The sequence below is a fragment of the Mus caroli genome, chromosome 6, assembly GCF_900094665.2.
Source record: "Mus caroli chromosome 6, CAROLI_EIJ_v1.1, whole genome shotgun sequence".
In the NCBI taxonomy this organism is placed as follows: domain Eukaryota; kingdom Metazoa; phylum Chordata; class Mammalia; order Rodentia; family Muridae; genus Mus; species Mus caroli.
In genome coordinates, this window is record NC_034575.1 from 94,886,363 (window position 1) to 94,902,560 (window position 16,198).

At 43.7% G+C, this 16,198-nt stretch overlaps 1 protein-coding gene across 18 annotated transcripts in view; it reads right to left on the reverse strand.

Moving 5' to 3' along the window:
• Foxp1 (forkhead box P1) overlaps positions 1-16,198 on the reverse strand; it is a 601,333-nt gene that overhangs the window by 45,835 nt on the left and 539,300 nt on the right. For all 18 annotated transcript variants that reach the window (XM_029478353.1, XM_029478349.1, XM_029478348.1 and 15 more), the window contains one exon: positions 7,926-8,030. In XM_029478353.1, the coding sequence (XP_029334213.1) occupies positions 7,926-8,030 (105 nt within the window). The remainder of the gene's footprint in view (positions 1-7,925; positions 8,031-16,198) is intronic.

Here is a 16,198-nt window from a genome sequence, read left to right on the forward strand (position 1 = left end):
CAACCCTAAGTTGAGACATCAAACATAGGCTGGCAGCAGCTCACAGCCAGTGAATGGACACCAACGGAGAGCAGGAAGGGAGAGTGGGCCTCCAGATAGGAAGGGAATCTGATGTGGAAAGAAATGTTTAGCTCCAAAAACGAAACAAGACAGAAACAAACAAACAAACAAACAACAATAAAACACAGATTACCTATCCTTAAGAAAGAGCAGAAGAGAAAAAGCAAAAACCAAAACAAAGACAATGTGAGTCTTGATTTTCCTTCTTGAAGACTATAACTTGGTAAAATCTGTAATAGGCAGAATTCTACCTAAATACCAGTGAGACCTGAAAATTTGTGTATTATCTGGAGGGAACGTACGTCCCCATAAAAATGAGAACAGAATTATATAGTCAAGACACATTCTGGATCAAAAACACATTTGGAAAGAATGTGACCCTGTTCACACATCTCCAAAGACCCGCCCTGGACACGATCCGTTTAAGTCTCTGGCACAATGCACCTCTTGTTTATCACCATGTGGGAGAAGCTCGGAAAGAGCAGACACTAAGAGATTTAAAAAGAAGAAGAAAAAAATCCTTCCAAAAATAAAGCCAGCGAATGCTAAGCAGAGAGGGAAAAACTGCACTGCTTCTCCCCGTGTGTGAGAGACACCGGCTATTTCAACAGCTGATTCCACCCTCAAAGTATACAGCACACATAAAATAAACACGGGTCACGAAAATTAACAAATCATCCTAACTGTCTCATACATCCTGGGCTGGCTGCGGAAAAACGAGCTCGTTCTGGATTTACATCTGTAAGTGTGGGATTTCCTGGACAGCTAGTATCCACAAACAATCACACACAGGAGGAACACAGAGAGAAAGGCAGCGTTATTTCAAATTTGAGCTGAGAGCCGTGATTTGTAAAAGGCTGAACAGGAACTGGAGTTGAAACCTGATGCGAGCAAATTCTTCGGCAAGGCACTGATGGACACTGGGCTGTTGCTCTTGGCTCCCAGGCTGTTTTTTTAGGTCCCTGGGTTTTGAATGTGATGAGGATCTCACTATCAGAGAAACTTGAGGAGTGACAACCAACTTAATCTCTCAATTTACATAAAATAATAATAATAATATTTTTCAAAAAAAATCTAATGATACTTCACTCAGGAGTTAGAGCTTTTATGAGACCTGTTGCCAATATGAGTGTCTTGGAATGATCTCATCTCTCATCCTGGCTAAATTCCAGCACACAATTTCATTAACCCAGGTACCACAGGTGATAAAACTCATTTTTCCCTAAAGAGACAGCTAAAAAGTACCAGTTATACATTTATGAAGTACCAGCAATCAAAATTATGGATTTTCTAAAAGGTTTTTAACTACTTTTATTGAAAGGAAAATCGCTGTCTCAGACTTTTGCGACACTATTGCCAATAATAAATTTTACCATTTAGACATGGCCATAATATGGTAGACAGTGTCGATAAAAGTGCGGGACAGAGACGGGCCTTGTCTTCTAAGTAAGGCCGGAAGTGACCACGAGACACCTAAGGTAACTAATGTTTCTGAAAGCAGTGCATCTGTGGTCCTACACATCTGCAGCACCTCTGCAGCTATATGCAGAATTACCTTCCCAGGGCAACACTCACAAATATTGGCAAGTTTTTCAAGGGATGCAAGATTGAACTTTCATCTCTCAGGGAACAGTGCATCCAAACACGGCTTTGCTCCCCCCCCCCCCCCCCCCCCCCCTTCTCTCTCCCCCCCCCCCCCCCCGAGTGAAGTGGCCTGTTTATTGTGGGCCTGTTTGTTTGGCAAATTTGCCTAAACTTTTCTATACAATATTCTCCATATCACTAGAGGGCACTGTGGTCTTTGGGCCACTTTGACCTCTTCAAGTACTAGAGAAGGTCTTGAACTCTGAAGCAAAGTCAAAAATATTAAAGAAGCTGGTTTTGTTTTTTGTTTTAAAGGGAAAAAGCATTTCCCCCTTCTTGGGAACACCCAGCTTTTATTCCTTTAAAAACAACTCTAGAAAACACAAGGTACGTGGAGAAGTCACATTTGTAGAACTGCAAAGCTCATTTTGCAATGTGCAAAGACTTCTCCCCTCAGATCTGATGGGGGAAGATTCATACCTATGACTCTGAAAGACTGCACCGTTGAGGCTCGTCCTCAGTTTGCACACACCCAAATTAAGGGTGGCTTTCCCCTTCTGCTGCCTCCTGAGCTAACTGGGGGTAATTTCCCTGCAGAACATTCAGGCGGGCAAGCTGCAGAGCCACAAATGGGTCTGAAACAATTTATGGTATCCGGCCTCCCTAGACATGTATTAGCATATACCTGGTTCCTTTAGCATCGCCTTGTTTTTCCAAAACCACATACACAGTTGCTGGAATTTCGTGTGGAAGTGCTTAAGGGGCTGGAAGTTAACACCTTTGTGAGGCGTGCAGCCTCTCCAGACCTGGGAAACAAAGGCCTCTTTGTCGGGGGTTTCTTGAAATGTTTTCTTAACATGTTCCAAGTAGTTTTAGGCAGGGAACTAAAGTAAACAAGATGTTACCATGATAAAAACACTTGTGAAAACAGTACAGAACACACTTAGTTTCTTTCACATGAAACTCTCTCCCAAGTTTTAAAAAGTAAAATTCACTAAAAAACAAAACAAAAAAATAAAACAAAACAAAAAAAAAACAAAAACAAAAACCCCAAAGAACAAACCAAAACTGTTTAAAGCAATTTACCAAAAAACCCTCTAGTTCTGTCTGTAGGCCCCAACCTGGAAAGGGTCAGAGTTCTGTCTCTGACCATTCTCTTCCATGCCATTCTCGTGTCTCCCATTAGGAAGCCTCGGAAAATGTCTTTTGGCTTTCATAAACTACACACATCTGACTAACGTGTAAAGGCATGTTTATTTTGTTTGCCTTTGTCTGTATGGAACTTTTCTGCATGAAAAGTAATCGAAAGGTGCGGGGAACCCTTTTCAAATGGAATACTATGCAAGGATATAAAGTGATCAAATCCTACAGAAGACAACTTCAGAGCTGGGGTGTCACTCAGGGTCTCACAGGGCGCTGGCCCAGCATACACCAGGCCCTGGGTTCCACCTCCAAGCAAGATGGCGTGCGAAGGAGTGGGTGATTAATGGAGACTCTGGGTCCAAGCACTTGGAACCTGCAGCCTGGTCTGACCATACACTCCAGTGTGGTACTGACTGAGACCTTTCCCGTCCACACTCTAGCTTTCTGAAGCCTAATGGGAGCTGTTGGCTTTGTTTGTTGTTGTTTGTGTCATTACGGGGAGCAATCCTAACTCCATGTCCTTGCGGTGAAGACGAATACTGACTGAGCTGGAAAAAGACTGAGCAGAGGAAAGTGTAGAACAGCGTCCCCTCTCAGAAGGCTGTGAGCTGGCTTTTGTTCCCAGTTGTTGAAGGATTTGGAACAATGGCCAGTAAGATGCCATCAGAGCAAGCAGGAACACCTGCTGGCATCAGTAAACCCCCCAAAATACAGTCACGTGACAACTCTGGGTGGGGAGATTTAAGAAAGAGAGAAGGAAGACAGTGCCCAGAACTAAAAGTTCAACTCGTAGCCGAGCGCGGTGGCGCACGCCTTTAATCCCAGCACTCGGGAGGCAGAGGCAGGTGGATTTCTGAGTTTCGAGGCCAGCCTGGTCTACAGAGTTCCAGGACAGCCAGGGCTATACAGAGAAATCCTGTCTCAAAAAACTGAAAAAAAAAAAAAAAAGTTCAACTCGTGTGGGGGAAGAAACAGAGAATATGGGCAGGGTCTCTGCAGGTCAGAGGGAATGACAACAGCATACATTTCGGCTGTGTAAATCTCTGAAATTAAAGGTCCTGTGGTCACCCTCACCTTGGGAACAAACCCTGTGGTGAAGGTATGGTATAAAGTCTCTGCTTGTCATTTTCCACCATCAACTCAAATACTTCTTCATCAAGAAGAGAAAAACCCACTTCGGTCTTTGCCCTTGAGCCTTCTCTCCCCTTCGAAGGCAACTGTCTAACTGGAGCCATAGCCCTGTGACAATCACACCTACTACCTGGAGTCACACACCACTGGAAAACAAGAACTAGGCATCATGTTCCTTTCAGACACCAAACCCGTAATGTTAGGTTGGAGAAGCCCAGAGCCAGGAGCATAAAACCTGTGGGCGTTGGGGGAAATCACAGGCCCTCCCATGCATGCATATTCCCCTGCTACCTCGCCAACAGAATCGAGGGGGCACATGGCGGTGTTCAGCTGGAAATATGGGGTAGAGCCAAAATGTGACCCTAGGTCAGAGGCCATTTGCTGGCTGGTATGAGGGGCAAACTTGGACTCTGCCTGTTTTAGAGTGATGGGAGACAGGACTCGGGCCTGCATAGTCTGATGTGCTGAGTCCCGATATCACCCTCAGGACCAGACTGTAAGCAACTTTTTACATTATTTCTGAAAACAGTCATCAATGCCTTCTCTAAACATGAGGCTGGGGATGTCTGGATATTTAAAATGATTGCTCCTAAAATACACTTAAGTAGATGAAAGTGCCGGTGTTTGTAGGTACCGAGTAAGGGCGCCTTCCATGATTTGTCTTTGGAGTTTGACAATTCTAAGAGATCATTAATACACTGGAGCCCAAATGGGGAAAGGGAACTGAGATCCAAGAAACCTACACAGACGACCAGCCCTAAGAATAGCTCCTCCATTCCTGATCTGCCTTTAAAGCAAGAAGAAAGCAATTCACTCATTTAAAAAACTTCTCCCAGAAGGCACAGTGGCACAGCGGGAGACTCTGAGACCAGAGCTCACTGTAGCTGGGTGACCTTGGGTCAATCACTCAAACTGTCTGCTCCCAACCACCTTAACTGAGGATTCAAAACGCTACTATGACATTTTCCCAGGCAACTGTGAGGATTAAATGAATATATATTGATATATATTGTTACATATCGGAAACTGTGCCCATCACATATTTAAGACTGTTTAATTATACACCATTAAGAAGTGACTAGTGTCAGTTTGCTTACATCACAAGTAAGAATGGAGGGGGGCTTGTGGACAAGGAGAGCAGAGGAGACTCTTCCAGAACCGTCCACCCAGGGACATGAGGAGAAAAGCTTCAACTATTCTTCTCTCATAACAGTGTTAGAATTCAAGGAAACCATGTGGCTTTCATTGGAACTACAAGAGTTTTACCTAGAGTGGCGATGCGCTACTCTAAGTCTCCAAGATGACTGACTGACTTGTTTTCTACTTCATTAGGGAAGATCCTGAACCTAAAGTTAAGTCTGAATCTCTCAGCATCGAAATCTTGCTTCAAAAGGAGGGGAAAATGAGATCCGAAATCGGGCTTCTGCCACAGGAATGCTCACTTTTGTTTTCTGGGTCCACATCTCTCCTCCCCATTCCCAGAGGCATCATGTGTATGAGTCCCTTTGCTCTGGAGGCAGAAACGGAATGGAGTTTGGCTCAAAACGAGAGCAGTGGGCTTAATCTGGATGGGTGGGGGGTCTCTACACAAGGCTAAGACGACAGGAGGAAAAACCTGCACCTCGGGAGGGATCATGCCTTAACATACAAACCTGTTTTCTCCAATTCCAATTAGAAAACTCCCAAGAATGAAGGCAATAGAGAGAAGATCGGAGCTAATGGGAACCCCAAATGGCAGCACTCCCAAGCCACTTGGATCTTGGCACGCCTGGCGCTAGCTATGCTGCAGGAGTTCCGGTCTATACCAGCTCGTTTTCACCCACTGCCTCTATTCTTTTTTTCTTATATCAACTCAAGTCAGGTTTGTACAACTTGCAAACAAAGTCTTCTGAAAAAAAAAAATGCTGGCACACAAGCAAACAGTAGGAAATAAGCAAGCTATATTGCAAGTTGATAGCAGGCACTCCAGTTCCGCCGAGCAAACAGGAACCAGGAGCTTGTCATGCCATGAGCAAAACCACAATAAAGGCTGGAGAGAGGGTTTCCAGCTCGGAGCCAGGCTCCTGACATCCTGAGCGGTGAGCGGGCTTCTTGTTTGTAGGAGGTAAACCTAGGCTTCGATTCAAAAGATCTCTGCTTTTTTTCCCTCTCTGACCTTAGAAGTGGTTTGAATTATTCGCTCTTCCTCTACCCTGAGGCCTCGCCATCACTTAACCGACGGCTCATAGCATGTGAACCTATGACATGGAGATGATTAGGATAGGAATACTCTGACCATTAATGAAAGTTTCTAAACGGCTCAAAGTGGGGGAACTGGCGATGCCTTTTCTGTCCCTAGAGCTGATGAGACATGTCACACGAGTGATGACAGCAATTTTATAATTCAAGATTTTATAAACGTAAATCATGTTGACCGATGCTTGTCAGCCACTCTTCGGGAGAGTGAAATCAGTAACGTATTTACTTAGCACTGGTACAGCCCGGGAAATCAGAGTTTCTGAGTGTAGCCTAGGAAGTTCTTTCCTCTCATTGGATAAACACCATTAGGCCAAGATCAGGATGGTAACAAAACAGATTCCATGAGGGAGCTACAACAGAGGACACAGCTAGCGCCCACTTATCTAAATGCTAATGATGCAGTTGGTGAGGACTACTGTTGCTCTAGATGTTGAGACTTCCTAGCTTTTTGGGATATGGCCTACGTGTGCACTGACCACAAAATAATATTGAGGTGAAGGATACAAAATGAGAGGCTATATAGTAATTTCAAAGCCTCTTATAGCATTGCTGTTATAATAAAATATTCACGGAAAACTACCGGCAGGCAATACTACAAGCATCTCTAGGGGTGGCTGCATTACAGTGTTCGTGTCTGGTCCATAAAGATAGCCATAAAGGATGCTCTCACTCTAGAGAAACCATCATGTGCCTTGATGTACAGAAGCTATATGTGATGCATGCTAAATAGAAGATGGCACTTTTGTGGTAGCCTAAATGAGAATGGCCCTCTTAGGTTCATAGATTTCGATGTTTAGTCCCCAGTTACTGGAATTAGTTGAGAAATATTGGGAGGTGTGGCCTTCCTGGAGGAGATGTGTCACTGAAGGTGGGCTCTGAGGTTTCAAAAGCCCACAGTAGGCTCAGTGCCTCTCTCTGTGTCTGCTGCCTGCAGATCAGCATAGTGGGGTCTCAGGCTACTGCTCCAGCACCATGCCTGTTTGCTGTCTGCCATTATGATCATAGATTAACCTCTACAACTCTGAGCCAGCCCCATTTACAGGCTTTCTTTTAAGAGCTGCCTTAGTCATGGTATCTCTTTACATCAACAGAACACTTAGACGACTGTATTCAGTACACTGGTCAAGGATTCAGCATTGTTTATAAGTAATGTCAAGAACACAGGGTAGCTGGTCAGATTTTTAACCGACCTGACAGCATGGGAGAGGTTAAGGGAACTCAGAGTTGTGAGGCAGAGAGATCCATTTCAAACGGAGAAGCCTCGCAGCCTCTTTTGGCAGCGACTATCAGCTCCACAGCTTGGGATGAGACAGCCCGAGTTTACATCATATTCTACCCACTTCTTCCTGAGAGAAGAACGATCTAAACAGAAGCCACCCAATACAGAGAGGTAAGAAACCAAAATGGTGGCACTGTCTCGATGTCAAAGAAGGGGCCCAGTCACTAAACTACAAAGAACCAGTCACTGACACCACATTTTCTAAAGTTAGATTGGGATATGTGCAAAACTAGGGAGAACTAAAGAATTACAGGTCCACAGTGGGCTTCTCTCTGCATCAGGGTTAGTCTCGAAAACTGACTGGTGATTGGTGACTTCCCATGGCAGGGCAACCCTCCAGGGATGATCTAAGTTCCTGTGATGGTGACTCAGAAGCCACCCTCTGAAGGGCTGTGTGACAGTCTTCAACAGGAAGACAACCTAATGGGTGAAGGGGGACAGCAGGAGGGACAGCTGTGTGACAAGAGAAGACAAGGCAGATGATCCTTACTTTAGAAAGGCTGGGAAGTCGTCACAAACCGCCTCACAGCCTGGCCACTTGCATACGCCATGTCCATAGAGAGGGTGGCTGTGGGGGTGCTCCTCGTGGGACAAGCTGCAAGAAAACACACAAGACAGAGAATGAGTAAAACCCAGCCTGGAGAGTCCACGTGGCCCAGCAGGGCACGTGACAAACCTCGAATTGTCATTCCCCAAGGAATCTAATTAATTCTGATGATTTTTTTTTCCTTTCTTTTAAGCAAGAGTTAAACTATGAGCTGTGAGATTATGTTCTAAACACATTTAAGTATAATTACCTGATGTTAGAAACATACCTCCATGTGTGAAAAATGTCTGACAGGGTTTTGTTTGAAGTAAAGGTCTCTACTCAGACAGCAAAGGCTGCTGCAAAATGGCCATACTGAGTGTCCAGAATACAACTGGAAAGTCTGTGTGAATCTGTGGCTCTCATAGTTTCCACATAGGACATTTCATGCTTCTTCTTCTCCTCTCTATGGAAATGACTTTCACTAAATTTAATTGTCTTGTCCTCTCATTATAAAATGAATTTTGTCCAGGAAAAACTATTAAAATAAAAAATGTGCAATACTAAAAAATACTTTTTTCAGGCCAAATATGTCGATTAACTTAAAATTAACTTGTGGTTGTGGGAAGTTTGTATTTCTCAAGTTACTTTTCTCAGCAAAGTTAACGTTGAGAGTAAACGTGGGCAGGAAGGGGTTAATGCTCCAGTGGGGTGCCGATCAATCAGTAATGATCTGTTCACTAGGATAAAGTCGGGAGAGGCTTTGATCTGAGCCATGTGGTGCACAGGGAGGAGGCTAGCCACAGTCTCAAATATTTTTTCTATCCACATCTCCCTCAGACAAATTATTTTTACAGTCACTTCCATAACCTTAGCTTTCATCCAATAGAAATGTGGAGTGAACAAGTGTTCTGGCTCGTACGCAGGCATACTCCCTTCACAGAAAGGGAAGAAATATCCTGTAACTTACTCTGCTGCCTCTCCTTGGTTTGAACAGATATATGCATATATATATATATATATATATATATATATTATACATACATGAACACACACACATGCATACGCATATGCACGTATACACACGTTCAGCTGTCTTGTATTTTATCCCACTAATGAGAATACCTTTTCATGTACCACATCCTTAGACTGTGATGCTTCTGGCCCCTCCCTTACAACAAAACCAATCCACTGCGAGCACACCCCAAACCTTCACATCACAGAGATTGAGCGTGAACATGCCAGAGAGTAAGTAATGCCTCCCACAGCCAATGAGGTCTCCCTATGCTTTTAAATTTATTTTGCAGAAAATCTAACAACTTAAAAATACCAGTGAGTTACTTTTGCTCTCAGAAAGAATACAAACACGGAAACCAAAAGAAAAATTAAAAATTAAAAACAGTAATATGTAATGGTAGCTGAAATGTCCACCTTGCAAGAAAAGGAAATAAACCCGAGAACAAAGCTATCAATTAGGGAAATTTGTGAAGCCAACGGCAGAGGGGCACTCACTAGGCACAGAGGATGAAATTCCACTGGACCCAACAAAGGTTTGGGTTTGTGCATGAGCAGTTATGAATCACTGATAATCTTAGAATTGAAAGACTGCTTCACCAGCACCAAAATTCTCACACAATCTAAGAGTAAAGGCAGAATATATTAAATATGCCTTTGTGAGTGCTTTCCGAAGACTCGCTTAGCACAATCTCTAGCTCCTTGATGAGAAGCTAACTGAAATATCCTCCTAGTTTTATTAGAACATATATGCATGTGTGTATATACAGAAAAAAATTGGAAAATACTGAGAATAAATAGCCTAAAATATATATTTAAGTTTATATAACTCTAGATAAACTAAAAGGCATGAGGAACTATAATCTTTACATTTAATGCCATTTTGCTTTGTAAGTTTTTAATGTGTATGTTTTATCTGCACGTATGTATACATGTGTACCACGTGGATGTCTGGTGCCTGCAGGTCAGAAGAGGGTGACAAGATCCCATGACACTGGAGTTAGGTCCAGTATATGAGCTATGCTACCACGTGGGTGCTGGGAAGTGAGCTTAGCTCCTCTGCGAGAGCAGCATGTCCTCTGACCCACTGGGTCATCTCTCTAGTCATAGTGTCCTTTTGTAAAACCAAACAAAACTCAAGTTATCAACTAGTCTCCAAAACTTTCACCTACTGATAGGAAACCTGGAACCATCTTCTGCATCTAACTTTAACCATTCTTATCATTTATACACTCGGATTCCCACTGTATTTCTTATAAGTATGAAATAATAAGTGTATAAGTAATGTCAGAGATAAAATTTATTATGCTAAACATCTTGGCAAACACTGATCTCTACCAAAAGGCATATTCAGAGAAACACAGAATCAGCCAATCCATGATACTGAGATTGCCTTCACTAGGAAAATGGTATCAGCTGTGCCTGCTGAGCGCCTGGACCTAACCTGCACCGTCATCCACTGGCTACTGAGAACATAAAGTTCTTATCAGCGGTCAGGAACTGTAAATGACACTAGTCTAGTCAAGCATTCTCAACTTATCAATGCAACATGCACAGCTCACTACAATGCTTGCTGCCCGCCTGGTTTTGTTTTGTTTTGTTTTGTTTTGTTTTTTTAATTTGCTTTGTTGTTGTTTGCTGTTTTTTGGATGAACTCATGAATAAAAAACTGTTTTCCTCCAAGTGTTTATTTCTACTTCAACTTGGAGTCAGCTTGAGGATGGAGAGAAGACTTAGGTCCTGATACCCAAAGCCTTAACAAACAACAGTTATCTGTTAATTTAACTGACACCACCTTTCCTCCTTCTGAAAAGATCACATGCTCTTGTTGTCGCAGTGCTGAGTTGGCTGGCACAGTACCCACTCGCCCCAACCCTCCCTAGACATCATCACAGGTCACATTTTTGTGGCCACTGCTCAGCATCTCACCAGCCTTCCCTATGTACTGTGTAACTGAATACATTTGAATAGTCCACTGTCTGAAGAAAATGCTTAGGTCTGGATGGAAGAAGAGGTTGGCAGTGGTACCCCAGCGGGATCTCTGGAAAGACTCTTCAGAGGCCAACAATTCAATCCTGGGAGATGCATGGGAGCCAGGGAAGGCTGAGCATTACCTCACAACTTCTTACACCTTTTAGGAGGTTTTTATTTTGTAGATTGTAGGGACCTGCTGATGGGCAATTGTTAGAGGTTACATACTGTCATGCATACAGGAGGGGGAACAGCAAGCACCACTCAAGACCAGATTCACAGCCTGCCATTGGCTCTGCTGTCACTGGAAAGCAGCACAGCCATGGGGGACCACAGCTGAGGCTGACTTCTGGCTCCCTGAGTCATTCCGGACCCAGCTACCATGTAGCCCAGGCACACTCTGCATAGCATCGTCCATGTTTCATCAAGAGAACAGAAGGGAGGTGAGCTTTGTGCTGCTTTCTTGGCTTCTGACAAAGGGGCTAAGAAAGAAAACGCAAACTCATCGACTTCAGTTCATTTCAAGCTCCAGGAAAAAAACAGGCTGAAAGACAGCAGTCACATGAGCTTCTGACAGAGGCAACCAAGACTCGGCATGGCATAAACTGGTCACAGGTGATGGTGAGGACAGAGTGGACCATTAACGTGAGAGATGCTCACCAGGCTGGGTTTGGGGATGCTCAAGCATATTTACCCAAAATGAACCTGTGAAAGTTTGGACCAATTGGTCCTTTCCTTTCCTTTCTTCACTTCCTTTCCATCCTCCTCCCCCTCTCTCTCTTTGCCCAGGTAGCTGTGAACTCCACACAGCCAAGAATAACCTCGAATTCCTGATCTTCCAGTTGCCAAATTCTGGGATTACAAGTGTACGCTAGACTATGCCAGGCCCCAGGTCAAATGCTCAATAAAATTCTACTTTGTTTTACTCTGACTCCCAGGCTGAATGTTCTTAGAGGTAGTGATCACTCATTCTCACATCCTGAGCGCCTCACGCCGTGCTCAACAAATGCTGTGGAGATTTATCAATGAGAAGACAGCAAACGCCTCATCCTATTTCGTTTTTGTATGGTGATATACTCAATATTTGTTTTCTCTTATTCTTGTAGGTAAAGACCAGCATTGTGCAAACCCCCAGGAGAAAATATTGCTGAAGACAATTTGTACTACTAAATTTTATTCTGTCTACGTGAAACACAGACAGATACGTTCCAGAAAAGCCAATTGATTTAAATCTTTCCCGATAATCCTTGCTACGTAAGAACTAAATATAATTTACCAGGAGAACAGTGGTAGCGTTGCAGACGTGAAGGAGTCAACGTGCCAGGGAAAGTATAATTACACACAGATATGAGCTAACTCCTGACACTACATGGTACTTATCAATGCGTTTACATTTGCTCTGGTGTGATGCCTCCGTTCCCAATGACATTTGCTATGCTATTTCCGTTCCATTTATTTTCCCGACACTGACATACACCAGCCACCGTCTTCACTTCCACATTGGTGGTGGAAAAGATTTTCTTTTCAGTCAGTGCTAGAGCTTGAACCCTGGGCCTTCTGAATACTGGGTGAGCGAGCGTCCTACCTGTGAGCTACATCCTCAGGCCTCTTGGGTTAGTTTGGATGAGTGAGTTCTCTTAATGCTCCCTCGTTCACTGCCTCCAGTGATTCCTGTCACCTGCTACAAGGACCTACTTCTCAAAATCAACAGTGTGCAGACTTCAGTGACCCTCGAGCTGTGGGTCCCTGTGGTGACCAAGGAGACAGACTACAGACCTCACCAATCAAACATGCTCTGCCAACCTACACATCGGCTTTGCTATATCAAACAATTCCTCCATCCACAAAAGCTACAACTAAATATTTAACACAAGGAGCACATGAGTGCACATGTCTCTGAGTCTCCCCTGAGCTCAGTTTTGTCCTATCCCAGATTTGCCTACCTGGTCTTTTAAAAGTTGATTCATTTGTAGCAAAAGCCAACAATAGTGTCTACTGGTGTACGCCCCTCTCCCTAACCACCCATCACAACAAAATTATAAACTGGACTCTAGTTTGCTGGCATGTACTTAATAAGCTAAGTCATGGAGAGCTAGGCTGAGCTTTTTGGAATTGTTTAAGATCATGACTTTGTTGTTGCTGCTCCATAAAATCATGCTTTGTATACTGAAGAGTTCACCCACTTAGAGGATGTAACTCAATGAGTTTGCATATATTTGGAGTTGCAGAACCATTACAGCAGACTCCTTAGAAAATAATTGTATCACCGCTATAGAAACTCTGTATCTAGCAAAAGCCATTCCCTACCTCCTTCCTGCCTGCAGTCCCCCTATTATCTGCTCCTAGGCCCCAGACCTTTGCCTGTACTGTACATTTCATATAAATACCATCAGACAGTATGGGCTCACTGCTGTATGGTTTCTTTCACTTAGCATGTTTTAGAGGCTAACATATCCAAACTGCAGCTTGTCCTGGCTCAATACTATTCCACTATGTTAATGCAGCACCTTTTTAAAAAAACAAAACAAAACAAAACAAAACAACACAGAATAGAGTTTATTCAGGGCCTGGGGAGGGGAGTTAAGAGGGCAGTAGAGGCAGAGAAAGGCAGAGAGAAGAAGAGAGTAGAGAAGTAGAGGCAGGCCGGCCATGGTGAAGTGGAGAGAGGGGAGAAGGGAATGGAGGAAAAGTGGGGAGCGGCAAGAGGTAAGAGGGGGAGCAAGGGGGGAAGAGAGGCAAGAGCTATGCAGCACATGTTTAAAGCCAATAATTACTTAGTGAACAGTTTGGGCTGTTTCACTTGTTGGCACTTGCTGCTACAGATATGTCCATTTATGTACCTATTTAAACATATTTAAAGTTTTTCTCAGAATTTTATGTATAAATACTATATATCAGTTGGACCCCCTCCCTCTTCCTATACACTCCTAACTCCCTCTCAAATTCTTGACCTGTCTTTCTTTAATTATTACTATGTACATATGCACATATGTATGTCTACTGAGCCCACTTAGCATGGCTCTTATGTACATGTGTTTCAGGTTGACCACTTGGGACTGGGTAACCTCTCAGGGGACCCATCCCTAGAGAAGACTGATTCTCCCTGACTCGGCAGCCTGCATCTCAGGGTGGGGCCTTGTGAGATTTCCTTTATCCACATTGGCAGGTCAGCTGGGTTGTCATTATGCAGGTCTAATTTAGGGAAGCATATTTTTGAGATCTTATAGGTGCAGCTTCCCTGCAGTCTAGAAGACACTGACCCACCACAGGCATCCTGGTCCCCAGGCTTCCACTCCTACTGCTCCCTCCTCGTTGTTTTAAATTTAAAGTAATTTCTTTTTGTATTCTGATCATGGTTTCTCCCCCATCTCATCCCCACTCATCCAACTCATTCCCTCCCCCACCCCCTCCCCCTGCCTCCTGCCTGCTTCTCTCTTTGAAGATAAACAGGCCAATAAAAACAAAAGCAAATCAACCAGCCAGAAGATACATTTAGAAATAAAACTGTGGGGGCCATATAGTAACTTTAATTTATTTACTTACTTGTTTGAATCTCTGTCAGTCTGTCTGGCTGGCAGAATTTGAATTACCATCCTCTTTCTCTGTCTCCCAACTCCTGGATTCTAGGCTGGCCATGCATATCTGGTTACATGGTAACTTGTTCCAGTCCCAGCACTAAGTTACATCCCACAAGGGCTGCTGCAACCTCCCCACCTTCTCCCCAACACTTGCTATTGTAGCTCTCTCATTTACTCACCAGCTCAGGTGGAAGGACAGCTTATCCCCCACTCCCCAACCCCTTAGTTCACACCTGCTACGTAGGCAGCAGGGCTGAATGCATTCTCCTGGCTGACTGGCCCTTTGTGCATCTGCTCTAGAGAAGTGCCTAGAGGCATGTCTTCCTTAGAGAAATACTCACATTCCTTGCCTATTTTTAACTGCATTGTTTTACTGTTGCTTTTCTTCTTCTTCTTCTTCTTCTTCTGGATACAAATGTCTCAACAGCTGTAACTGCAAACAGTTGCGCTCATTTGGAATGTCTCCTACTTTCTTGATGGTGTACTATGAAGCACACAAATTTTTAATTTTGATAAAGTCCAACTTAGACATTTTTATGTTGTTTCCTTTCACTTCTGACATAACATTCAAAACACTGAAGGCGGAGAGACTGTTGGTTTCTGCCAGTTTTGTCCATTTCCCCCTTCCTGCTCTGTGATCCACCCTCAGTCAGTCAACTTTTGCATATGATGGACGGCAAGGGTTCAGTCCTATCCTTTTGAATGTCACCTAGCACAATCTGAGGGAAAGATGACTGCATTCTCATTGGAGTGGCCCAAGCCTTTGCTGAAAGTCAACAAGTGTGAGCTTGGGTTGAACCCCACTGGCCCCAAACCCCTTCCTTTCCTGTGTACTGTCTCATTCATTCCATTTTCTGTTCACAAAAGGTCCGGAAACCTCATAAAACAACCCCTGAAATGAAATCCAGTGATAAGATAACTTTGGGGTTTGACAAGTGGTAACAGGAATAATACAATTTTAATTAAGAGAAAGTCTTAGCAGCCAGACCTCTTGGAGAACTGAAGGCCCAGGAAAGCTTTTCCTAGACATTGATCTTTCATGGGCTGACACAGGTATACATTAACAAGAAAGGCTAATTTTTAAAAAAGCAATAACAGGTACATAGCATATGCCCAAAACTGAACAGAAGAGAATGCCCTCATGAAAGCTGATCAGGCTTAGAATACTGTGTGTAGGGCTCAGGACACTCACACCTTCACTGCAGTACTATTCTAAGAATAGCCCTTCTCACACCTGTTCCAAGATATAAATCACTTGGAGATGGTTTTGTGTGGACTCTGATGCAAAAATCCAGAAGAGCCCAGGAATCTGTATATCTAGTAGGCTCCTGGGGTCACTAGTGTGGCTAGGCCATTAAGACGTTTAAATTTAAATGCCAGGAAGGAATCTCAAGACACCCCTTGTTTGTAGCTAATCTCCGGAAGGGCTGGGCTTAAAGATGGCACTCAGAACACATTTTCTATAGAATGTGGTTTGCAATGCAAAGCTGAGATACACAAACAGGTAATATGGTGGCACTGGGTAGCCTTACTGGTTTAACAGCTACAGGCTCCTAAAAAGAGTCACCAGCCCCCTGTAACATGTAAAGCTCCTGTTGCTTTTGAGATACATACAAACATATAACAACAGGAAAGGCCAATGGCAGGTCCTTCTCTCTTTCTGTTTACCAAACA